The following is a 26,452-nucleotide window of genomic DNA, read 5'->3' on the forward strand; positions in this document are numbered from 1 at the left end:
TCACATCTGTCGTCAAGTTATTAAAATTCAGTTCTCTAAAACGTAATGAAAAGTACATTTATACACTTTACATTTGCGTAAATATTTCAATATACTGTGTGATATATTTTGGTTGCAACACAAGGCACTTGGACACCTTTTGAAATACTGATTAGAATAAAGTCAATGTGCAAACAAGAGTACAAGATACAACAATGCAGAAACAGGCCACATGTGGCCATTGTCAGACCTTTCCCGTTCCAAAATACTTGAGACTGTTTAGAAATCATTGTTTGGCTTTATTCTTGTGTACCTTTTTGTCTTTTATTTTCATCTAAAGCAAATGTGTACCCTTCATTTCCTAATACACACTCTTGTCCACTTAAGTCCTGGTAGAAGGCGTTCACATGGTCTTGTCTAAAATGCCAGGCTGATCGTGCAGAGATCGTTGTCTCAGAGTGATAAGTAGAGCAGGATTAACTAAAGAAGACGGCAAGCAAAGAGAATTAACCTCCAGTATACATTCAGCTATGTCAACGCCGCTTTGTCTCCTTTCTGTGGTTAAACAGGCTGGTCCTGGCAGATTGTAATTTTCTGTCACACATTGTAGTGCTGCGATTGTCCCAAAGCAAATACATGTTGGAGACAAGGCGAGGCCAGTCAAATACTCATGTTTCAGAGATTAGCACATCATAAGGGTGGGAATTATTTGGTTTCCTCTGACACTGATGTGAGCAATAAAATCACCTTATTTCAAATATTGCAGGTCAGCTGTTGGATCATATCCGATCTACAGAAAACCTGAAAGCCTTCACTCAGACTTGTGTAAGAAGACGACAATGTTGTTGAACTAACGAGACCTGAAATTGTTGTTTTTTTTTTTTAATGGCAGCCATAGCTTTATGGTAATCTGTGTCGTAGTTGTTTTGTTTGTTGTTGTTGTCTTATTTTGAAATTTGAAATGCAACCCCTTCATTCCACAAACGCTTTACTTCAACTCAAGGAAATATATGATGTAAAAGCAGGTAGATTGAAATGAATTAATGAAACACACTCATTACTTTTACATGAAGTTCGTGTTTCCCTTTGCGCCCCATAATACTGCTTTTATATTTGTATTTCGGAGCACACGGCTCGAGCTTGTGGAAGCAACGAATGGGGGTTGTCAAACATTGTTTGTCCATCTGCTCTTCTCTCACGACCTTCACTAAGTTTACTAAGCGTACATGTGAGTCTGTCTGCTGAAAAAGTCAAAGTGAGGTTGAATTTAAGGTTTGGTTGAACAGGACAATGTGGGGACATCAAGAAAGTCGCATCGCATCCTCTTATGTGATATGAGGCCAAATCGGGTCTTTTTTGAGTTGGACTTCAGTACAGACCAAAGTGAGATGATGATGGTTACAGGGAATATCTTCCCCTTGTTGACCTGCTCATACGTGCTAATCGTCATTAAATGCAACATTTAATCTATGCCCAAATGGCAACGATTTAAAAAAAAAAAAAAAAAAAAAAGTCCTTAAGATTCATCCTCTGGGGACTGTGATGACACCTGAGAGGGTTTTGTCAAAGTCAAAGCAGATAAAAGTTCTGCACGGCGTTTAGATTATGTATATTTTTGGTGGTTTTGGTGAAGTTATCCTTTTTTTTTTACTCTCCGTTGGGTTTTGTACACACAATACAAAGAATCTACTTGTCTGTCTTCAGTTGTTAACGGGCTGGAATGACTGAAGTGCTTTTTATGGCTCTGTAGATGACGCCTAACCTTTAAACATTTAGTCATGTACTGTGTAAACACATACGCTTCTACATGCACACACACATTTAACACATTTAAACCACAAACTAGACGTTCTGATTCTTTTTTTTTACATTGTTGGAAGTGCACATCCTAGCTGACAACAGCTGGTTTGAGGAGGAGCGCCCTGGGGGGAACAACCACCCAGGACAAAGGGTCTCCACGCCTGGGCCCCACCGCTGCAGACAGGTTCAGCACTTCCCCCTCCTCTCCTTCCTCGTCCTCCTCTTCACCTTCTATCTCCTTCCCAGCCATCCTCCCCAGACCGCCAAGAGCTCCCAAACCCAACATGGAGGCAGCTGAGAGTCCAAAATGTAACAGGGGGGAGTCTGAGAGGCCGAGCGGCCCCATGCTGCTGCCCCCTCCTACAGAGAAGAGCGGTGCCCCGGGGTGCCCCAGGGCTCTGGCGTGGCAGAAGGCAGAGAGGGGCAAAGAGGTCCCGAGACCTCCAAGGAGAGCTGCGGCAGCCCCGGGTAGGATGATGTGGGCTCCGCCTATGGAGGGCAGCTCGGCGGGGCTCTGGTGCCCAGGTAGGCCCAGCCCTGACCCCAGCCTGCTTGGAGCACCTTGCTCTTGGGCGACAAAGTGACCGTGGGCCTTGATGTGCTTGCGTAGCGAGCTGGGATCCGTGTAGCGCTTCAGACAGCCGGCCATCTTGCAGTAGTATGGCTTATCAACATAATGGGTGCGAGTGTGTTTGAAGCGGTCACTAGAGTTGGAGTAACGTTTGCTGCAGCCCTCATAAGGACAGATGTAGGGTTTTTCTCCTGCGGAAAGAAAAAGGGAGAGTAAAGTCGAGTTACTTACTAACTGTAAACTAGCTCTTCAGCAAATCAGTGCTGCTAATCCTGAAGACGGGAATGAAACCGTGAAACAATTCCTATCATTGTTTTGAAGTCATCTGCCCAAGTGAATCATGTATTTGCATCAACCATGTGTAACTTCATGTGTTATAAATCAAATAAACTTTCAAGACCCTCAGATCCTGGTCATGTTGCAAACTGTGTGCTTTTCTTATCATGAATATTTTATTGTAATGGAACAGAAATCCTTTGGAAACGGAGTGTTCAGACTTAACTTTTTCTATTTTTCTCTCGTTTGTTTTTATTTAGTTCTTCCGATTCTAACTTGTTTTTATGGAAAGCACCTGGCTATGGTATGAATTATAGGGATAAAGCTTCCTTGCAGGGTATTCAGGGTACAATGGAAAGAGTTGGACGAAGGGAAATGTTCGATCCAGTTTCAGTCTCTGCTGCTTTGGCTTTGGTCACAACTTGATACTCTCAGTTTTCAGCAAGAGCTCTTTTGTCTCTTGTGTTCACAAAAGGCTGAGGGGTGTGGCACAATGTGTGGTGGTAGAGTGTAGGTACGTAAATGCTGTTGAAATAAGAATTTGTTGAGAAGGATGCTTGAATATCTGTACGTCCTTATTTCATTCCCATTCTGAAGATGGGAATGAAATAAAGAGACAAATAGAGAATAGAAAAGATTCTTCTATGTCTAAAATTAGTCCTACATACGACGTTATACCCCAACTTAACGCGTTAACCATAAATTCATGCTACTCGTGTGGTTAATAATCTGCTATATTCAAACATCACTCTCACCCTGACATTTACTGTCGTTGCATACCCGAGGGAGGGAAGTTCTGTGTAAAATCATTCTGGTGTAACCAGGAGAGTGAAAAATATTGGCACCATGAAACAATACCTATTGGCCCCAAGTCATCTGCCCAAGTGAATCATGTATTTGCTTTAATCATGTATAACGTCATGTATCATTCATCAAATAAACTCTCAAGACCCTCAGATCCTGGTCGTGTTGCAAACTGTGTGCTTTTCTTATCACAAATATTTTATTGCATACGTAACCCTGGTGACAAATGTTTTCAGCTTTGGTTCCAGTTACATGTTGTGACACACTATAGCAGAAAAAAATCATCAGCAAGACAGCTCCGGCTGACCTACAGTGGACAGCCAACAAACTAAAGATGATCACCTCACTGATCCTTAAAGGCCGTCACTGTGAACTCACCTGTATGTGAGCGAGTGTGTATCTTCAGGTTCTCCAGTCGTGAGAAGCTCTTGTTGCAGGTGGGACAATGGTGTGGTTTCTCATTGGTATGCGTGCGGATGTGAATCAGCATTTTATATCTATAAAACAGAACAATATCAAGCACGACATGTAAGACATAGAAATGTTTCCTGAAGGTGTGGCTGCACGTTCCAGATATACATCCACTTATGTTGATATATGTATATTTACCAGCCACTCAGTACAAACTCAGCCTAAACAGCTCATTTCAAAGGAGGTGTGTGATCAGTTCACAGAAACGAAACGGTAAAATCACCCTAAACTCAGCACCAATCTGGACCATTAGATGTCACTAATTCACATTCAAGGACACTCGTCCTTAAATTGTGGAAAATCCACAAAACACCAGCAGGTCCCGACTTTTTCCAACTCATGGCCCAGTTCAAAATGTTTAAAGCAGTCCGGACTGAACTGGAGGCAGAGAGAGCTCAGCTTCCCTTTTTATCTTTAAACAGAGACAATGACTTTTCTATTCACCATCTGGGGATTTTTTTTCTATTGGTCAGAAGTTTTATTTGAGTTTTGCTAATTATTTATCAGTGAGATGATTTTAACAGCCTGAATCTACTTAATGGAAAATCCAAGACTCCAAACTCAGTTGGATAATTGTATACCAAAGAAGACAAACCCTGTTGTTCTTGGTTTCATATTAAAATAAACATTTTTTTGTTCTTTGACTGTCAGATAACTGCACATTTGCAGTGGTTGCCTTTTGACATATTGAATAGCCAACTTAAAGGATGTACAAACAACTGCTGCATCTGTGTACACAAAAGGAGAACATGCTTCCAAGCAATTTAAAATAGTTTCAACATACCTGGCATTGAACCCACGCCCGTTTCGGGCACAGCCCTCCCAGTGGCAACAGTAGCCAGAATCCTTTTCAGGTTTGACGTGGAAGTCGTTGATGTGATCCACCAAGTCCTGCAGAGACTCGAACAGCAGGTGGCACTGCAGGACAGCGAAGGTGGGGGGGGGGTTAACAGCACATACTAATTGTCCAGATTAGAGGAAACAAGTACATTTCATATGCAAGAAACAAACGACTTCCCGGCTTTTATTCTCTTCAGCGAAAGGAAACATGGAAACGTGGCGTCATTGTAGTTTAACCTTTGGTCATCTTGTTTCCTGGGACTGTCAACCATTGTCAACCATGACTTCACCGAGCTGTCATCACCACCTGGTGGTTGGAACTGAAACTCACAAGCTCTCTGATGGAAACCTTCTGTGACTTTGTTTAGAGAGGAATAACGTGTGCTGGAAGTAGAGCAGGCCCACTAATCAAAAGGTCAGGGGTTTGATTCACAGACGTGTTCTGTCTGCATGTCAAGGTGACCTTGGGCAGGATACTGAAGCCAAACCATAATGTGTGTGTGTGCATAAATCATCAAAGGTTATGTGTGTAGAAAAACAGTGCCGAGTGAACTTGGGTTGTACTATGAAGCTATGAGTGGTTGATAAACCAAGAAAAGCTCAATGAACTCAATAAAATGTTTCAATTTGATAAGCAATGAACTTGTGCTAAAAACCCATCGCTGATTTTATTCACCTTCATCCAACGGCAGGCCAGCTGACCGTCCAGCGAGGGCTCCGGTGAGGCTTGCTTCTCTCTGTTCTGGCTGATGAACAGGGAGGAGGGAAAGCTGTAGCCCCGCGGTGGGCTTCCCATCGGCAGGTAAAACGGATAACCATGCGGCGATGCTCGGCCCTCCAAACCTTGATGACGAGCTGCTTCCTGAAAGAGACGAGGAAGAAAAAGGTCAGAAAATCCGTAGAAGCATCATTAAGACGTGTGTCTGTGGAATTAGCATGTTTTGTCTGTGTGTGAATGGCGTCTCAGGGGTTCCTGCTTCATTTGTGACCCTGCAGGGCCTCTATCATGAATGTGTATGGCTCACATCAGGGGCCTTCGCCCTGTGTCAGCTGGGATTGACTCCGATAAGCTTAGATGGACGTTCGGTTCGAGCTACTGTGTTTGGCTAAAAAAAAAAAGAAAACATCAAATAAAGATGAGTTGAAGTTCTGTTTAAAATTAGAAGGGGAATTCATGCCAGTCAGCTCCTGCTGCAATTTCAAAGACATCTTTGACAGAGCCAGTGAAGATGTCTAAGGAGAATAATGAGGGCCTCTCACCGTCCTCCTTGGATGGAGGACAATTTTAACTTCCCAAGGTTAAAGATGAGTCGATGCCTGGAGGAAAAGATTTTGATGCTCCGTGCGTGTTTGATGTTTTACCGTTCAGTCGAGGCTCCAATTTGATTTAGACTGGCTGTGTGCTGTGTACCAATGTTGCACCAACAAATTAGATTCACTCCCAAGATCCCAATTCAATTAAATTCTGTTGACGAAGAGAGGAGCACATTCAGCCACTCTCAGTCCCCAGCTGTTCTTTTTCTACGAGGACAGTAGTCATGTCTGAACGCAAGATTAACTGATTAGAGATACAGAAGTTTTTAAAATAGAAAATTCGGATTCTTTGAACGCTTGCCTTGTCTTTGGCATGACGATAGAAAAAAAGGATTGTTACAACAGGGTTACTTTGTTCTTTTTTTTGAAGAGATGTGCGACGTGCTGAAGCGGGGAATAGCTCAAGTTTTGTGGATATATAAGATAAATGGTTTCAAACAAGTTGTTGGTTTGATACGGCTGATGTTGTATGTTCATTCAGAGATACCTCATCGGGCTGGTTTTATTCAGTTTCACCAAATTTTTCATCATGGAAAGCGTGAGAGGGAACAATGACAGAATTTCCCCTCGATTTTTATTAAGCTTTTTCACAAATCAAAAAGATAATATCAAGTTTGGGAGCCGTGCTGAAGGACCCGCTGCTAACATTTGGTGATATATTAGATATGTAGGAGAATAGTTTCTGCTCTGTTATCTTTCTCCTCTTATCAAAACTTTAAGATAGTCAGGCTTTCTGTGTGTGCCCAGCAGAAATCCAAGCAAATGAAAATCTCAAAATCCACAACAACAACATCTCTTTTCCACTCAGATCTGACAGTAACAAGCTTGCACCAAAGATTGGATGCACTGAGACTCACCCGGGAAAATAGATGTGGCTGAGGACTGCTGCTGCTGTGAGGGGACTCCAGAGGTGAGGAAGGCGGGGGAGAGGAGGGGGAAGGGGAGGAAGGCGATGGGGAGAGAGACGAGGCGTGGCGGGAGGATGGGGACAAGCTGAGGTCCATGGCCGGAGGGGTGAAACAGGACCCGAGTCGTTCTTGTGGGGAAGACTGAGAATCTGTAGTGAAGGGCAGAATAAAGTTATAATGGGATCAACCTGACGATTCTCAGGTGCCGTGCCTACCTTTGGACTAATTTCAGTCAAAAACTGGGTCTTCTACTCCACAAAGTGAGATTACACTGAGGTGTAGGTTGTAAATGTACAACATCACTCGGTTTGCAGAGAAAATGCTCTCCAGAACAGAGCCATGTGGACGTCTGTAACTTTGTGATGTCACAACTGTCGTCTGGAGACGTGTCTAAAATTACAGCGAGATTATTATCAGATACCTTCTTATTGAAATCAACACCTAAAATAAATTCCCCGCTGAGCTTATCTTTTAAAATTAAAATAAAGAATACTGTATAGTTTTGTACGGCAGTGCATCCCTCTCTTGGTCTCCATGAGTCTATTTGGGATCATCAGCAGTTTCGTTTCTGTGCACCAGCACCAGAGATGCATGAATCAGAGGATAATTTGGACAAAAATAAACAGACTACAAACATTTAATATGCATAACTTTAGAGTATTCAGACTGCCATTTTATTCAGGCCATGTTGTGGGATTTCTTTGAGGTCACTTGCCAACCTCATGCTCCTCTCATATGAGTCACAGCCACAAATCGATGTATGCCTATTTGAGGACAGAAGTGGGCTGCCATTCATTGGATTTATAATATTAAATTAGTGGGAGAGTGAGAACAGATAATCTTCTTATTATACTCTTGCATTATCACAGCGACGGCCTACATTTCAACATGACACTAAAAGGCTCATTTTCTTCGGCCTGTGTCATTCTCACCTGGGGAGGAAGGTGGTGAAGGAAAAGTTGCACATAGCAGTCGTGGTCGTGTGGCGCTGAGGTTGGCACAGATGGAGGAAGAACAAGTCCTCTTTCCTAATCTCACTGGTCCTTGTGTCCGTCCGGAGGGGACCTTCAAGTCCAGCGGCTCGTCCAGCGACAGCATGGCGGCTGGTTACTGCGGCCCACCTGAGGAGAGAACCAGAGTGATGAGCCAATCAGCACCAAAGGTAACACAATAATCAAAATATTGGGATTGTTGGAAATCGCCGTGCAGTGAGAGATTCTTTTTTTTTTTTTACTTTGCACATTTTGTTGCGGCTAAAATAGATTTTTGATTAAACCAACATTAATCAGCACGATGTAGATATAATCATTAATCATTCATTCAATCACTTTCATTAATGAAGTTAAAGGGTGAAGAAGCCACTTCTCTGTCACCCATCCACACTATCTATTCATTCTCTAATCTATAGTCACTTTGCTTTCACTCTTCACTTTCTGATCCGTTTCTTGGTTCCTGCTTCTGAAAATGACAGTTATGAGATCAAATTGAAAGGTGGGAGCCATTAAACCAAAACAATGAGTTCTCCATGAATTTCAGGAAACTGTTTTAGACCGTGTGTGACCCTACACATAGCACGTTATCATTTTATTCATTCTTATTGCAAGATTTTTTTTTATTATTATTAAATAGAAATAGTGAAATGCATGAGTTATCTATTCTAAAGGACAGCAGGCTTTTAAGAGCTCATTCTTTCTCTTCCATAACCATCTCGTGCTCTCTCCCTCTGACAGAGATCCGCTTGTGGCTGTTAACCATGGCAGGAAATCTCCAGCTGCACCTAAAGTGGCCTGAGACAAGTCTGATTCGTTGGACAAGACACATATCTGCTACCTGGCGATCAAAACAACCACACAAACAGACTCTCACAGTGGGGCATTGATGAGCCAGGTAAATAAAATGGTTTTGCATCCGTCTGCTACTGACATCAGTGCAAAGCAGAGGAAGATCTGAGGTGATGACAAATCAGTGTGACCGTGTGAGGAAACACCCAAATAGAGCGTAAAAAGTCCATAAAACTGTCGACTTTACATTTTACTGGACAGCTGAAGCGTAATTTCAGTTGTCTGTTTTTCTAAGAAATCAGTTTGGAGTTATTGTAGCATCGTTTCAGCAACATTTGACATTAAAGCAGTGAACCGTATCTCACGGCGAAAAGAGCCAGTGTGGTTTCTGCAATAAACAAAACACGAATCAGTTGGAGTGGAGTGGCTGTTTAACATCAGTTGAAAGTGGACAGGATCTGATTTCCTTGAACCAACAGATTTAGATGGATACGGTCCACCAGAGTTTACATTATCATTTTTCATTTGGACAAATTTAAATTCTCTAAACGTGATTAGTTTGGATTTTCCACTCACTTCTCGCATGGACAGATGTTTCAGCATCACACACAACTGCGCACGAACAGGAGAGCAAGAGCTTAAACTGCCCTGAGGCGGATGAACGTAGATTAACAACTTAAATGTTACATAAACCCGAAAAATTGATGTGGCTGCATTTTTTTTTTATTTTTTTTTTATTAGTAGCATATTATAACTGCTCAGTTGTTCCACTGATTATAACACTGTACATCTTCTCCTTATGTGAAAAGTGCTGACATCAAGGTCATCACAGGCCTATTTGGTATTTAAGTGATCAAAGTAAATTTCAATATTATATGAAAAAAAAAAAAAAAAATCTCAAGTTAAATTTAAATATAAAGACTACGTGTCTCAGTAGGAAAACCACAGGTGTAAATAATAAAAGTCATGGCAGCCGAGTTTCTGTTAGTTGCTTCGGTTTCAGAGTTCTGGTACAAATCATGCTGTCTGTCACGTCTTACTGGGACCTTGAATGAAGCGCAGCAATCCTAAATATTATCAATAACACATGTGCTTTTTCCTACCAAGAGTCGAAATGTCTGCAGTGACAAAGGACTGTGTGTATCAAATAATCAGTAGCCGATTGAGTTGGGAATTAAATAGTTGAAACGATTATTTAAAAAAAAAAAAAAAAAAATCTACTGAACATGTGACCCGTAACGCCAAAGACGTTTCTTGAGGTGTGAACATTTTACATATGCAGCACGAAGTCTTCAGGGCTTTTATCCACTGCAGTCCAGGGACTTTTAAACCAATAGGACAATGAGAGGAGGATCAAATGCCGTGTTTTAGTTGTTGCCGTGTTTGTGAGGCAGAAACTTCTGAGACGCATTACGATGTGGGTTTGTTTTTGTGATCCTCTACATTTCTGTGGTCCGCCCTCAGTGACGGGTTAAAGGAGATTTTGCAGTAGTTTTCCACCCGGAGCGGTATGATACTCTGGATGAAGCATGAGACAAAAAGCTACTCTGGTCCATGAGTCAACTCATAAGGTCCTGTTAGACCAAATGACTCAAGAGCCAGATATCTGCTTCAAAAGGGGGAGAGAAAAAAATTCACAGGAAGAAAGCAAAGTCGGAAAACTCTGCAGTGAAATGGACCAAACCTGCAGGGAAATGCTTGACAGCTGCTGGGAAAGTTGACACAACACACGCACATGTTTTTTGGTAACTCACTGCGTCTAAGTCACGCTGGAGCTGCCCAGAACATCCTCAGTGGTGTGGAAGAATTAGCAGCGACACTTTTTTCACCAATTTGTTTATCTTTCAACTCATTTGAGCATCTCTAGGTCATAGCTCTTAAAAAAAATATATCCTTTAAGCCAACATTATGAGGTTTTTCTGCTGCTCTTACTGTCCTTGGATGGAGACGATTAAATGACTGATTAGACCTTCTCGGAAACAGATTCCTTTTTTTTTAGTTAAATTAGAAGAGTGAATGGAGGAAAGAAGTCTCAGCTTTGTTTCTACATTATTACATCCATGTTTCCGTCTGCATTACAAACTAGCTTTGGACACGCCAGTGGGCGGATTTTAAATAAATAAAATCAACTAAAATGAGATAATCTAACGATGTATGAGCTGTATGCATATGAGGGAGATGAGTGACCACTTTCTCGTCTAAATCTCAGCACCGTAGCGAATAAACGTATTTTTCAAATTTCCAAGATGTCCAACTATTCATTTCTGGAAACTATTCAAGTGTGGAAACCAATCCTGCAGACTTTTCACTTTCATTTGAAACCTTACACACAGCGCAGACATGTTTTCAGGTGTCTGTTTTTCGAGACAGTAGTTATACTGTATATTTAGCCAGCGGACCTCCTAAATGGCGCCAGACGTGGGCTGCAAGTAGATTTGTGACACAACTGCAAAGCCTCTATTGGGTGTTTCACTATATGGCCCTTTAATGACGGCTGGCAGCGAGAGCGTTCTTAATTTACTTTCACTGACTGGATTCAAACCGGCAACTTTCCAGCTACATGTACACCTCTTTAACTTCCAAACTTGCTGTCACCACAAATTCTTCCACAATCACCGACAGGATCCCCCGACATAATATGAGGCAGAGGCTAAACCACAATGAAGTCAGTGTTTAGGTCCTTCTGCCGGACTGCCAGCTACCTCACCACACTGGTTTCACATTCCTCAGCAACCTCGCCGACTTCTCCCGCACACAAACACACACACGCACAGTCTGCTAGCTGGAGGTATTGTGAAGGCATGCACATACAGGACCATATGTATCCACACGCACACACGCACACTGAAGTCACACCAGACATGCGCAAGAATCATAACCACACGTGAGCCCCCCTCCTCTACTCCGTCGCCCCACAAGCACCAGCAGCTCCTCCCCCTCTTTTCCCTCAATGACCTGCATCTGGGCAGCATGCCCGGGCCCTCTTATGGATCCCCTACTGCCTAGCAAAACACATACTCTAACTGTTAACGCACACAGTCACATATAGTGACACACACACATTCGTGTGAGTATACGTGCGAGGAGCCTCTTTGACAAAACGCATTCAGCTAAACGCCCAGCCTCTACATTAATCCTCATCCTGACCTTTAACCTGACCCTTGACCTTCAACCTGCCCCTCCAAGTGCTGAAGACCAGACAGTCCAAGACTGACCTCACTAACCTGGGACAACAAATTTGGACACCAAAACAGACCCACATGCACAGAAGAGACCAAAACGTAGGCAGCAGTGTGTCCACAACACAACAAACACATTCTGCAGGTTTTAGAGCATTTACACAACAGTGCACACGAGCATGCAAACAAATTTACACTTAAAAACAAAAAAAAGTAGTTCAGACAAAAACATTGCGGCTGATGTCCACATCTTTGAAAAGTAGGAATACGCATGTGTGTGTGTGTGTGTGTGTGCGCGTGTGCAGTCATACACACTGTGCCCTGGCCTTCTTTAACACACACACATACACGTGAAACCAGAAAATACACAGTTGGAAAAAAGTATACTTTATCATAGAAACTGGAATATTTAGTCACACAACTCACACATGAGAGTCCCTCAGCTGTCACGTACACACACACACACACATAGTTTTTCCTCCTCTCACAGGAAACCTTCGCTTCCACAGCGCCCTGGTCTGGCCTCTTCCTCCCTGTTTTTTTTTTTATTTTATTTTACTCCCGTCTCTCTCTACTTCCCTCCCTCTCGCTCCTTCCTGTGGTTTTCCTCTCCCAGTCCTCCAGCAGAGCATACCTCTCCTGTTCTCCTCCCCTCTCCTCGGCCCTCTGCACCTCCCACTCCTTTTTTCTTCTCTCTCATTTTTTAATTCTTCAGTGCATTTTTGAACTCCCTTTTCCATTTCCCTCGTCCACATCTTGCCATTCTGTCATAGGAGGCTTGTTTGGAAAAAAATAAGAAGCATTCTTTCCATCAGGTTGTGGCGTTTCTTCGTAGATGTATGTGTTACAGCGTCACTCTAATTTTATCCCTCATTCTCTTCTTTATCCTCCACTTGTAAAGAATCTGATTAGTTAAAGTAAAAGGCCAAAGTTTCCCAGATCTAAAGGAAGATTGGAGGCTAAAAAGTTGGTTTTAAAAGTTAGTATTTCAGGGGGCGGTTGAAGGAGAAGAAAAAGAAGGGAAATAGATTTCAGTGTTTGATGTGCAAGCAGAGACTCTTCTAGAAAAGGGAGGAGCGACATAAGACAGTCCATCACTCTAGGAATGATGCCAGTCCTTGTTTTTTTTTTTTTTAGGGGTTACATCCTTTGATCTTTCCATCCCGCATCCTTATAAGGTCTTATGCAACGCTGCTGCAACACCAACGATGGCAGGAGACTTTGTTTTTGTGACTCTGAGGCATAAAGACACAGGAGACGGGAGACCAACCGCGAAGGGGCTGATGTGCATTCATGGGAAATGTCTGCATTGGTTGAAAGTGGACACCTGCTTGAACAAGCAACGGACAAAAAAAAAAACAAAAAAAAAAAAAACAACAGTGGTTTGCATTGTGAACCGAAAAGGGGCTCTGAGGACACGGACATGGGAGTCATGAGGAAAACAACAGGGGTTTCCTCTTAGCACACAGTCTGTGGTGAAATAGACACAAGAAAAACTTGGAGGCAGAAAGTCAGAATTTTCTTTCCATGTGGAAGACAAACAAAAGTTCTTCTTTTGATATCAAAGTATTTGCTTCATATTACACAATCCTGTTTTTTTTTTTTTTGGGGACTGCTTGCAAGAAGCCAGCTAGTGAGCATCATCCAAAACACTAATGGCTGTATCATGTTTCAAACTCAAGGCACAAAAACAAAACCACTGCCGCTGCACTGAGCTGGTTCCTGCAGCCACGGCAGCAAAAAGGAAATTTGCCATCAAGTGTTCACAACCGGCGAATGTGTCGAGCCTGTGTGTTGAGTGATATAGAATAGAACAGAATTTCCTTTATTGTCATCATACTTGGTGCATGACGAAATGGCAGCGACTTCCACAGTGCAGTGCGTAATCAGGTGAAAACGTAGATCAAATGTGGTCAAAATTAGGTAGCATAAAAGAATATTCTGGTAGTAACGAGAATACACACGAATACACACGAAGGGCAGCACAGATACACATCCAAAGTATCAGCTGTGAATCGCAGCACGTTCATTATGCCAGCTTTCGGGGCAGTGACTTTTCTCGGGGATGAGAAAAAGAGGCATCGTCTTGGGAGACGGACAGTGAAAACAGGCTGTGGGAGTCAGACTTGGGTTCCCACCCTTTCCTCTGCTCACACTTTTCCCATTATTCGCCTCAGTATTATCCTCCCTCGCCCCCGCTCTGTATTTCTCTTACGTCTCAGCGGTGCTAAGTGATGCAACTCTGCAGAGCCAGTCTGCAATCGCCACCAGTAGAGCCTGCACTGTCTCTCACACTGACACTGGCGTCTTCGCCACTTAGGAGGGGAGTGGTGGCGGCTGTCAAGGGAGGAGGAGCGGGGGAGTAATCACTCAAAACAGGGATTATTTAGTTCTTCACTTAAAAAAAAAAAAAGACTCTTTCCAGACTCTGCTATTCATCGCTAAGCAAATTTTAAATCAGCCTGACAAAGTTGGTTGATCTATTTTTTTAGCCTCCTCAGTTTTACCAAAATTGGAGTGAATATATTCACTTGTCAAAAAGGATACATGTATACATGTAAGTATACATGTAAATGACATTTACTTAATTGAAAATTAATCAGCTCAGCAATTTAAATCCCCAACATGTTATAAACCGACGTCTTCCAGCTTTGGATGTCGGCATCCACTTTGCTTAAGCGCTGTGAAATTAGAGAAGCAGGTCCGACACCCGAGATTCACAGCTGAAGACGCCCAGTCCGGCCTCGCTAAATGTGACAACACTTCAACCATGAATTATTAACAGCTACATGCCAGGCAGTTTGTTTCTTTGTGGTGTTCCACCTGACACAACCTGCAAAAGGATAATATTGTGATAAACACACTGTACACGCTGTGTTATAAGCTATTTTATGAAACATTTATTTTCTGCTTATAAATGCAAAGTAGGGTAAATAATCAGAAATAAATCTTTTACTGCTCAACACAGGCTAGTACATCGGGTTTAGGTGGAGTGGAAGGCAGTAATTGATGGTCAATCTTTGGTGATCCATTTATGGAGTAGTTTTCATTTGACAGATTTTTTTGTGAAATATAAACAAATATCTTTTTTAAGACGCTGAGCTCCTTTTTTTTTTTTTTCGTGACTATATTTCCTGTCTAGGAAGTGGAAAACGTTCAGACACTGTTTCTGGATTGTTGAACGCCATGTTGGAAAAATGTGGAAACTCTACCCACAGTGCACGAGGCCGTTTGGCAGACAAAGTCAAATTACACATTTTACAGCAAAACGCTGGTAATTAGCAGAGATGTCTTAAAAAGTGCTGCAAGCCGACGGTAAGTATAGGAAAGGAAGGTCAACTGGGTTCGTTCTGAGACAAACGGGGGGGGGGGCGGGGGGAGATATCTGGAGTCAGATGGAAGCTGAATGAATGGAAAGGAGCTGGGGCAGTAATAAAGGGTAAACCCACCTCATCCCATTTTATCCCTCTGAAGCTCAAAGTTGAACTTAACCATGTATAGTCATGATGTCCAAACTTCAGGGAGACACCAGTTTGGAGTTTTGTGTGGACGGCCTTCCTCCCTGACTGTGCTGGTGGCTGCTTCCACTGTGATGTTTACTGCTTTTAATCATTTCCCAGAGAGGAAAGCTAAATTAGGAACTTTTTCGTTTCCAGACTGAGTGCATTGTACTGGCAGATATATTGTAAAGCACCACTAACCAGTATTATTGGATTAACTATGGATTGTGTGACGTGTAAAGGATTTGTCACCAAACCACAGCTCCCTTTTTTTTTTTTTTTTTTCAACTCATGTTTTGATTTAACTCCACTTGTGGTTCAGTCTCACTTCTCTGGACATGTTGTTTCCAGCTCATCCAGTGAGCCGAACAGGAAAAATATTAATCCAGAAATAATAGATTTTTGTTCCGCTTTTTTTTTTTTTTTTTTTGCCCACTAAGAGGCAACAGAACAAACTGCGGCAACACAACTCTGAAATATTATAGCTTCATAAAACTGTGTATGGCAAATGTGCTCACAAACAACCAACATGAATCAACGGTAGCATTTATTCTGAGCTGGATGTCTCTTTACTACTCTTATCTGGCTGTAGCCGCTGACTCAGAAGCCATTTCTAAGTTTTTTCCTGAGCAGGAGACTGTCACTCAGCAAGAGCATCAGCTGTTGTGCATTTTTTAAGTCAAAAAGTTATATTATATCCTCTGAGCAGCGCCTTCAGAGAAGTCTGGAGGCAATCAGGAAGTGAAAAGATCGGCGAGCTTCTTAGCGTGACCATTTCAACCGAAGGAAAGATCGGAGTCAATGGTGGTATTGCTTTTCACTTCTGGAGACATCTCTTGGTGAGTTTGATGTTTCCCTGGCACTGGTGGTAATTAGTTGTTCATGATAACATTGCTAACAGTAGCAAAAGCATAAATTATTATTGGTCTGTGTATGTTTATTTCTGATGTACTTTAATCTTAGACCAGATATCTTGGTTGCGTGATTTAAGACGTCTTGTTCCTCCCAACGCAACTTTCTCTTTCCTTGTCTTTTTTATTGCGTAATAATAGATCTCCCACTCTCCTCTCTGCGTCTCCTATTTATTTCTCTCCTCGTACCTTCTCCTCACTCATACCCCCCTCCCACTTATAATCCCTGGCACCACCTCCATCCAACTGTTTGGCAGCGGCACATGGTCAACACAGAAACCTCTTCAAGTCTCCTCTCTGCTTCCCCTCCCTGTAATTCCTCACCATCAGCCAGCGGAGACCAACAACCCCCCCACCTCCCTCATCCCACCCAGTCCCTCCCTGATCCTTTCATCCTCCACTGCCCTCCGAGGCCTGAGGGAGAGAGAAGGACTAAAGATGGAGAGGAGGATGAAGGCGATGTCCAGTGGATGTCAATTAAACAGCAAGCGCAGATATTCTGGGTTGTGTCAAAAGTATGAAGACGGAGAGGTAGAAAGAGGGAGGGGACACGAGAAGATGAAAGATCGAGAGAGGAAAGGAGGCGAGTTGATGAAGAGTGACAGAAAGAATGAGGGTGAAAAGTGTTTTTAACCTTCGTTGGCAGAGGAGGCCAAGATTTGTCTGTATACCAGAAGTCAACCTCTTTTTTTCTCTGGACCTCGCTCACTCAGTTTCCTTCTCTTTCTTTCTATTTTGTCTTTCTCCTCTTTCATGTCTGCGTTTTTTCCCTTTCTTTCTCTCTCTACATCCCTCTTTCATTCCCTCAGCTCTGTCATCCAGACCTAAAACACACAAACACATGCGCTCACATTCCTACGTGCAGAGCAGATTCACCCAATTTGTTTCCACTGTGTGTGTGTTTGTGTGAGTGTGTGTGTGTGTGTGTGCGTGTGCCAAGTCAGTAAATAATAACCAATCCCAGCTGTACTGTAGGCCCTTCCTCTCATTCTCAGTGGAGAAACAAAGAGGGAAAGAAAGGAACAAAGCTCCATCAAATAAGAGAGTATTGAGCTGGAAAAAAGTCAGCAGAAAGTTAAGCAGGAAGAATCAATAATATTTTAACGCTAACAGGTATTATGAGTCCCGTAGAGCTGGTATTCAAAGGCCTGTGTGTATAGGAGCTGCATGCCATTTAAAAAGAAGAAAAGAAAAACCCAATTTGTCCTCATTTCTGCTGTGGTTTCAGGGTCAAACCACCTTAAAGCTTTTCCACCCTGCCAGCAGGCACTCGTGAGGGCGTGGAAAAGCTGCTGGGCAGGTAAACAAACGCTGCCGTTGCCTATACCTACCAATTTCATCCTGATTTCTGCAGATTTGCGGGAACTAGCTTGGCATTCGTAGGGCTGAATCTTTACAACACACAGTCGAGTTTTTGAGCCTAAGGGGAGAGCCGACAAGAGCAGGAGAGGAAAACAGAACAGGAGATGTGAAATAAAGAAGTAAACAACATGGTTGAAGCAAGAGTGATAGATGGACACAAAACGGGAATAAGCACTGCTGAAAATTAAATGACGATGTGAACGTACCCCTCAATATATAACTCAATATATCTAAACACTGATGTGTGACACTTAGTTCCCGCAGCAGTTAGCTCTAACCATAATCATCTGTTTTAGCTGCCTAAGCTTCACTTTTCGACAACCATTTGCCATAACAATAATTTTGTCCAAACTGTGTGGCAGACATTATACAATCCAATGAATTTGCAAACAACAAAACAACATCGATACCCTCATTGGATTTAATTTAGGATTTCCAACTATCCACTTTCTAGTTTGGCAATGATGTTGGAACTGACTCAATCGTCTGTTCTGGCAGCGATCTTTCTGAACCACCTACAATCTTCTGCAAGGAGGTGAATGTCATTGTTCTGCTTGCACAGTCCTGAACGGCGGAAATAAATGTAATTACTAATCACAATTGTGATTATTAATCAAGCAAAAATCTTAGATTTACGCCGATTCCAGTGTGTGGAGGATCAGCGGCTTTTCTCCTTGCATCATCACCTTTGAATCTGGGTAACAACCAAGTGATTACATGGGATGTTTTAGCTGCAGCCCATTGGAGCTGCGAGTTAGTTGACTCAGACAGCAAATCGACAATTCAACATCGTAAAACCAGAGACATGAATAAAGGAGAGAAGTACGCTGACAGTCTGTCTGTTGCAATCCAAATCAAATGACCACCTCTGCCCATCCGCCATGACACTTGATCCTTCTTTACAATCATTATTCCCAACTTTGCCAAGACATATTTTCTTTTTTTTTTCCCTCCAATTCTTTTGCTCTTGATTCTCCCTCTCTGTGTTTGTCAGGCCTTTTTTCACTTGCCTCCTCCCTCAAACACAGACCGAAAAGAACGAGAAGAAAGAGAGCAAAAATGAGAGAGAGAGAGAGAGGCAGCGAGTGGGAGGGAAGGGAGAGGAGAATAAGACGGGGGAGAGAGGGCGAAGGGGGAGTGATGGAGGGGGGTGCTGGGGTGGGGTTTGCGGAATTTGGTCTATGTTTGGTTTGGAAGTGAAGGCCCCGGCGCTCAGCTCTCAGGAGGATAACGGAAAAGAGAGGGAGAAGAAAGGGAGGTTTATGGATGTGTGTGTACCCTCACAGGTGGTCGCCACATACTGATGGGAGGGGGGCGGTGTGTATGTTTCTGGGGGGGGGGGGTTGCTTTGTGTGTGTGTGTATTTACTGAACTCTATCAGCGTGTTGGCAAAGTTCATGCTATCTGCGCTCAGAGCATGTGCGTACATTTGTCTATTTATTTGCAGATGTTGGCACAAATGCATGTGAGCTTTTGGCATGTAGAAATCAGAGGAGAACAGAGAGGAGGTGAATAAGACATTCCTCAGATGGAGGGGGAGAAGGAGGGTGCTGGTGGTGGTGGGGGGGGGGGGGGGGGGGGGGATGCAGGGAGCCAGTGGTTAGTTAGTGGTTAGAAACTAAGAGGAGAAAAATGAATGTCTGGTCCAGGGCTGGGCCCGAAAACGATACCACAGCCAGCCAGCCAGAGAGAGGAGAAGAGAGAGGAAAGGGGAGGAAGGGGAAGGAAAGAGGAGAGGAGAGAGGATAAGAAAGGAAAGAGGAAGGAGGGAGGGAGGAAAGGAAAGAGGATAGAGGAGAGGAGAGGAGAGGAAAGAGGTGAGAGTACAGTGGAAGTGGGTTGAAGGACCATGGGAGGCCTCCACCTCCAGCACTGCTGCCCTCCTCCCATATGAAGCCTGCTAAGCCGCAGGGGAGAATTTGGGGGGGGGGGGTTTATAGCTGGGCTGAACCCGCTGAACCCGCTGAACCCATCATGTACAAACAGCAGGAAAAGTAGGGAGACAACAGAAGGGCCAAATGGGGGGTTCTATGTGACGGGGTGGGGTGGGGGGGGTGGATAGCTGGAGGTGATGGAGGTGATGGATGGATGGAGGAGGACCATCACAGGTCGCTCTCACCAGCAGTTTGTCAGCTGGTATTCTTTCACCTTCATGCTTTTCTTTTCCTCGTCCTTTCTTCCCATTTTCTTGGACTGTTTGCGTCCTTCTTTTTGTTGTCTGAATCCACTTTGTTTCTTTCACCGACTTTCCTTCCTTATTTAATCCTCAGTCTTTCCTTTTCCCTTGCTTCCCTTTTGCTCCTTTTCTCCCACTCCCACTGTTCTTTCTCTGAATCTTTCCTTTCTTTCTTTGATTTCCTTCTCTAACTTCTATTTTTTTTCTCCATCCCTCGATTCTTCTTCTGTTTTCCTGTTTATATTTGCTTCCCTCCTTCTCCCTATCATTCCCTCTTTCTTCGATTGTTTACATAATTTTCTTTGCAAAATGACTTTCATCTTGAATCGGTTGGCTCGATGTGGACATCGCAGTAGATTGTCATCATAAATCTCTGGACCACCAGGACATCATTCATTCCTCCCTCTCTGTTCATTTTATCGCTTGTTTCTTTGACTACCTCTTCTTCACCCTTTCCCATCTTCTCATAGTATGTTTCTTTTTCATTTCTTCACTTACTTTCTAACTCTTTCATTTTTCCTTCCCTCACTCTGTCCTTTCTACATCCAAAGTATTTTAATAGTGAGCCACACATGCACACTTAGACATACGGTCTGCCGTATGTATGAGCAGCCTCCCACCCTGCAGCAGACACTGTGGGTGGAAGGGGGCTCCAAAGCAGACGCGCCCAACAACAACAGGAAAGGAGTTTGCTTGGCTCTGGGCCTTTCCTCAAATCCATCCATGAGCGTCTGTCCAAACTTTTGAGAACCGCATGATGCAACAAGCCTGCAACCTGCACATCACTGCCATCACAATAAAGACCTCTCATTCTCAATAACTCCTCGCCCTGATCACCCGATTGTGCATCATACGGATGAATCAGTGAGGAGCTTGATTGGACTCATGGGGAACTTCCCAAAATCTGCCCCGTCTTTTGGGACCTTGTGGATTTTTAAGTGAAGGCATTAAAGTCAGAGCAGCTGGAGTTTATGACATTTTGCTAACGTAGACGCGTATCATGCTATAGGGAGGATCAGGGGTCATGATTGGTGTCATGGGGGTGGAGGACTTTTGCGATGTAATGATCCAAACTGCTGGGAGGGATTGAAGGGATGCTGAAGTCTGGTCTCCACCCTTTTCCACTTGGTCCATATGGCCAAATAGACCATGTCACACTCACATGTCCCATTTTGGATCGGATCTGATCATAACTTTAAGGTTTGTGTGGAAGATATGCTGGTTGAAATTAACGTACTGTTTTCACCAAGCAAAGATACCTGTGAGGAGATCAATAGAGGGCCCAGAATAAAACCCTGAGGAGTTCCATATCTGAGATAAGCTAGAGGAAAATTAAAGAAAGAACTAGTGCTTTAACTAATTATTATTTTTAATATCATTGAATCTAATAATGTTGATTTATGAAGTAGAAATGACTCATGGTCATTCTCAGTCTGTGGCCCTTGGCCCCTCACCGGGCCAAATTAGAATTTGTGAAGCAGTAATCCGGTCAAATTAGTTTTTATTTATATAGTGCCAGTTTACAACATAACTTATCTCTTTGAACATTTTTTATTATAAAACGATGAAATCTTAGTTTCAAAATACAAATAGGAATGATTTCAAATATCTTAGAATTGTAATATTCTTTTAGCTGCTTTAAAAATGTTAGAAATCCCCTGTTGTAGTTTGTGTGTCTGTATAGAAGTTCATCACTGTGATCCTTTCGTTGACTGGAGACAGCATCATATAGTCGTGTTGTTATTGTGTCTGATGTGGGCCACAAACATTCCTGACATTTTCAAGTGGGTCATGAGTCAGAAAAGGTTGGAACCGCTGATCTAAAGTTGTCTTTTTGCTTCCCAACAGGTTTATAAGACAAACCGCTGAGGGGCGAGGAAAGAGCCGACACTTTTGATGAGTTGTGTAATAACTCAAATTCCAAAAAGCTTCCATGGACTCTAGGACATGTTCGAAACTAAAGGCACATTAAGCTGTCATCTACTTTTACTGATCATGGACGGTCAGGTTTCACTTTTTTTTTTTTTATTTTTGCTATTTCACCAATCTGTACATCTTCACAATACAGACCATAAAAACATATTCAGACTGTATATTCACATACAGTCTGTTAGTTACAGTTTGGAGGGTTATAGGAAACAAATTCATACTGAATGTTAATGAGGTTAAAATAATGAGTGATATTTAACAGGATCTGATGTGTTGGCACCAAAGCAGCTCTCAGTGTGAACATTAGTTCTGTTGTTGTTGGTATTTACCTTTTTACAGCCTGTAGACAGCCAACAGTCTCCTCTGCAGTCTGCCTGAAGATGCCTTCAATGAACACCAACTAACACAGTTCACCGAAAATCACACGAGTTTGTCCGGCGATCCCCGAAACATCTTCTATCAAACTATCAGCTGACAGCGACGGGAATAACACAATGCAGGAAAAATCTGAGAAATTACGGTATGTCGAAGTCAAATCCTCCCACGGGGGATCGTTCAAGGAAAGAAAGGAAAAAGAAAAATCGCCTGGTCGGTTTTCAGATGTGTTGTCGAAAACCTTGTCCTGGGAAATGTCTCCCCTCTAAAAGCTACAGCGCTGATCTGACCGTCAGTCACACCTGAGGAGGATGGAGGCTGTGGACGTCAAACCGGCCGCGGAAAAGATGGACGCTGTCCGGGAGGCGCATCGCTCGGTTGCGACGCTGGTCAACTGAGCTCCGGGACCGGGAGAGACCGGGGAAGAGGCCGGGGGGGGGGGGGGGGGGGTGGGAGGGGTGAGAGAGAGAGAGAGAGAGAGAGAGAGAGGATGAGAGAGAGAGAGAGAGAGAGGGAGAGAGGGAGAGGGGGGGGGGGGGGGGAGAGGGGGGGGGGATTGTGTCGAGGGAGTAGGGGGAAGAGAGAGGACAAGAGAGAGAGAGGGAGAGAGAATGAGGCGGGGGGAGGAGGAGGAGGAGATGGGATGAGAGAGGAGAGGCGGAGGAGGGGGGGGGGGGTGGGGAGAGAGAGAGAGAGAGAGAGGGGGGGAGAGAGGAGAGAGAGAGAGGGGGGGGGAGGGAGAGAGGAGAGAGAGGGGAGAGAGAGAGAGGGGGAGGAGGGAGGGAGGAGAGAGGGAGAGAAGAGGGGGGGGGGGGGGTGGAGAGAGAGGGAGAAGAGGATGAGAGAGGGGAGACCGAGAGGAAGGGGTGGGGAGAGAGGGTCAGAGAGAGAGGGGGAGGGAGGGAGGTGGGAGAGAGAGGGAGGGAGAGAGAGAGAGGGAGAGAGAGAGAGAGAGGGAGGGAGGGGGGGGAGAGGGACAGAGAGAGAGGGGAAGGGAGAGAGCGAGGGAGAGAGAGGGAGGGAGAGGGACAGAGAGAGAGGGGGGGAGGGGGGGAGAGAGAGAGAGAGAGAGGGAGGGGGGGAGAGAGAGAGGGAGGGAGGGGGGGGTGGGAGAGAGAGAGGGAGAGAGAGGGGGGGGAGAGGGACAGAGAGAGAGAGAGGGAGGGAGAGAGAGGGAGGGAGGGGGAGGGAGAGAGAGAGAGAGGGAGGGAGAGAGAGAGAGGGAGGGGGAGGGAGAGAGAGAGGGAGAGGGAGAGAGAGGGGGGGGACAGAGAGAGAGGGGGAGGGAGAGAGAGGGGGGGGACAGAGAGAGAGGGGGAGGGAGGGAGAGAGAGGGAGGGGGGGAGATACACTGACAGAGAGAGAGAGAGAGAGAGAGAAGGAGGTAGAGGCCGGGGAAGAGGCCGGGGGGGGGCACTTTTATTTTATAATTGTTAAAGCAGTTGTTCTCATAATAAATATTGATATAGTGATAAATCTTAAAAGGTGAATGTTGCTCCGACACACACACACCAACAGGTGGAGCTTTGGTGGATTGAAGCTGGGTGTTACTTTTTACATAAAAGCTCGTGTCAGGATTCAATCACTGGTAAAGGTGCTACATTCAAAATTTCATATAAGTCACAATATAGATGTAATATCAGGTCAATGTCCAAAATATAAAAAAGCTAAAGTCGCCTCCCTGCTCTGTGAAAAATGGATGAACTACTTTATCGAAGGCCGCCGTTGAGTCCGATGGACCCAAAGTGTCCTCTAGATAAATCTGAGGGACACAAATGTCTTGGCTGCGTTTTTTTTTTTTTCTTCTTCTTCTCTTTCAGTGAAAAAAATTAAGATTGTCATAATATTTTCTAAAATGAGAATAAACTTTCCCATTTCCAAACACTAGAGGGGGCCGTTGTACGCCATCAGGGAGGGCCAAATGTCAGGGGTTCAGTTCCCCTGGCCCATTATGGTACCAGATTTTGTTTAGTTCAGTTTATTATTGTTGTTGTTGTTGTTGAAGAGTTTGTATGTTCCCCCTGATGTTTCCCATTGAAGTAATGCTCGCTGCTACACACAACTCATTCAACACGTTCCCTTTATGACAGAAAAAATTCAGTGTGTTGTCAAAACCCACAAACACACCAGCTCATGCAGATTGATTGATTTTCATCAGAGAGTAGCCCAAATTACACACACACACACACACTTAAGTGAACTTTTGTTCAAACCGGTAAAACAAATCTTACATCCACTTCTCTTCATAGGAAGTCATCTATAGTCAATACGACTTGGTATTTTTATTATCTTGCACATGCAAATGAAAAAAAAAATTTACTTCCTGAATGCACTGATCATCAGCAAAAAATAACTATTGGAAGTGTTCATGTCCACTTGACAAATTAAGTTCTGCTCAAAATGAAACCACAAACACTTACATCACTGACAGCTTTGTGTGTCAGTGCCGCTAGACCTGTCCTGTGACCACACTCTGCAACCCACTGCAGCAACAGTCAACTAAAAATGGCATCGAGAGGAAAGCCGTGAAGTTCAGAGCTGAACGCCGTTTGCTCATGTCATGACCTTTCTTGTCGTTGAGCAGAATACTTATATAACGTTACATTTTGTCAAACTATTGCAGTTCTGATTAGAAACTGAGTGACCACAGCAGATATGTTGCTGACTGATAGCAGACGTCCATTCTTGGGTTTCATCCTGTACATCTCAGGTAAGAATGTCTGTTTATCTTCTACCTTTTATGTATATTACCTTTAGAAGTTAACTGTAAAAAGGATATATAAAGTTTATGTGACAGAATTAAGTTAGCCTAAGTTAACTAGTAAAAACTAGCTGAAAGAAGAAAAGGAAAATTTCATTAGAAATCACATTATGTCAGCAGCTCTTGAGGTTTATTTAACATATAATTGTTATTGTGAATGATTCTGATGAAGCCGATATTAAAGAAAGGAGCATAACTTCTCATGCAACATTTCACCTGTTGCTTTTTTGCCACTAACTAATATAACGTTATATTTATTAAATATGTATTAAATTATTAAATTTATTGGCATTAACTGATTTACCTTCAGCCATGGGGAAGAAATCAAATTTATATATATGAAAAACACAACAGACTCCCCATCTGATTCTGAGATTCTTCCTTCATCTGTCACCAAAACTTTGTTTGCACTGTGTCAGCCACTGTCTGTTCTAATGTCTTCTAGTCACTGATGTTGCTCATGACGAAGATTAAATCTGATATTCTCCTCCCTTAAAGGGATTTGGGGGAAAGAAAAGCATATCTGTGCCTTGAAAGGTTCATCAGTGGATCTGCCCTGCTCCGCTGAACATCCCACTTCCAGCATGAACTGGTACACTTTACACTTTGCTGAGTACAAGCTTGTTCAGAAGAAGCTCATCCCAGATGGAGATCGCGTGACGTGCAGCGCCTTTGCGGAGAATAACTTCACCCTGACGATCAACGATCTCAGAGAGAGCGATGAACAGATGTACTGCTGCAGAGAAAACATAGACATGCCGGACAGCTGCTGGTTAAATCAAACGAAGCTCCAGGTCACAGGTACGGAGGCCGTCAGTTATTCAGAATCTCGCAGGTAACACAAGTCTGTGAACATCAGAATTATTCAGCCTTTTCTCAGACCTGCAGGTGAAAGTGATTCCTGCCACAGAAAAACACACAGTTACACTGGTCTGTAGCACCAGCTGCTCTCTGACTGAAACCCCTGCAGCCTACATCTGGTACAAGAACAATGAAATTATCTATGAGGACTGGTCTCCCTGGTACCAAGAGCTGGTCCACAGTGAGGACAAAGGCAGATACTCCTGCGCTATCAAAGGCTACAAAGGTGTCAGAGCTCCTGAAGTCTCAGTGGGTGAGTGACAGCGTTTGTGAACGACCACCATCACAGATTAAAATCCTAACTCTCATTTTTCTGTGTCCAGTCTCTGTAACGTCGACCTGCTTCAGTGTGACCTATGCCAAAGGCAGAATGTGCTCTTTTCAGCAGAAATCAGAGGACGAGACCTGCTCCATCACATTTCCCACAGGTAATGCTCCAGCACACTCCCATTTTGGCTTTTTGAAACCATCAGAATCCATATTTGGAAGAGAAGGTGGATCTGAACTGCTCTGTGCTCTATTTTCATGTTCATAATTTAAAAAAATATATCAAGTTTTATTTAAGAAAATGTTTAGCGAAGTAATAAATAAAAAGTAAGAAGTGTACGGTTTCACACATGAAGGACCCTGCTGAGTTCATTATGTTGCTGTCAT

At 43.6% G+C, this 26,452-nt stretch overlaps 1 protein-coding gene across 1 annotated transcript; it reads right to left on the reverse strand.

Moving 5' to 3' along the window:
* Positions 1-1,837: 1,837 nt before the first annotated feature.
* LOC115049876 (zinc finger protein GLIS2-like) lies at positions 1,838-22,573 on the reverse strand. The gene is made up of 7 exons (XM_029512465.1): positions 22,131-22,573; positions 7,896-8,084; positions 6,913-7,112; positions 5,418-5,603; positions 4,686-4,819; positions 3,809-3,927; positions 1,838-2,541 (listed from the first exon to the last, which is right to left on the reverse strand). Exons 2-7 carry the CDS (start codon positions 8,059-8,061, stop codon positions 1,868-1,870), a joined length of 1,479 nt encoding a protein of 492 aa, XP_029368325.1. The 5' UTR covers positions 8,062-8,084; positions 22,131-22,573; the 3' UTR covers positions 1,838-1,867.
* Positions 22,574-26,452: the final 3,879 nt, after the last annotated feature.

Source organism: Echeneis naucrates, chromosome 1, assembly GCF_900963305.1.
Source record: "Echeneis naucrates chromosome 1, fEcheNa1.1, whole genome shotgun sequence".
Classification (NCBI taxonomy): domain Eukaryota; kingdom Metazoa; phylum Chordata; class Actinopteri; order Carangiformes; family Echeneidae; genus Echeneis; species Echeneis naucrates.

Bases quoted from the DNA above. Each gene is read 5' to 3' on its own strand.
- LOC115049876 (XM_029512465.1), bottom strand. From the start codon at position 8,061: ATGCTGTCGCTGGACGAGCCGCTGGACTTGAAGGTCCCCTCCGGACGG. The intron at 4,820-5,417 runs GTGAATAAAATC...GCTGTCCTGCAG, and splicing joins TGGCCTGCCGTTGGATGAAG to TGCCACCTGCTGTTCGAGTC. The intron at 2,542-3,808 runs GTGAGTTCACAG...TTCTTTCCGCAG, and splicing joins ACACACTCGCTCACATACAG to GAGAAAAACCCTACATCTGT.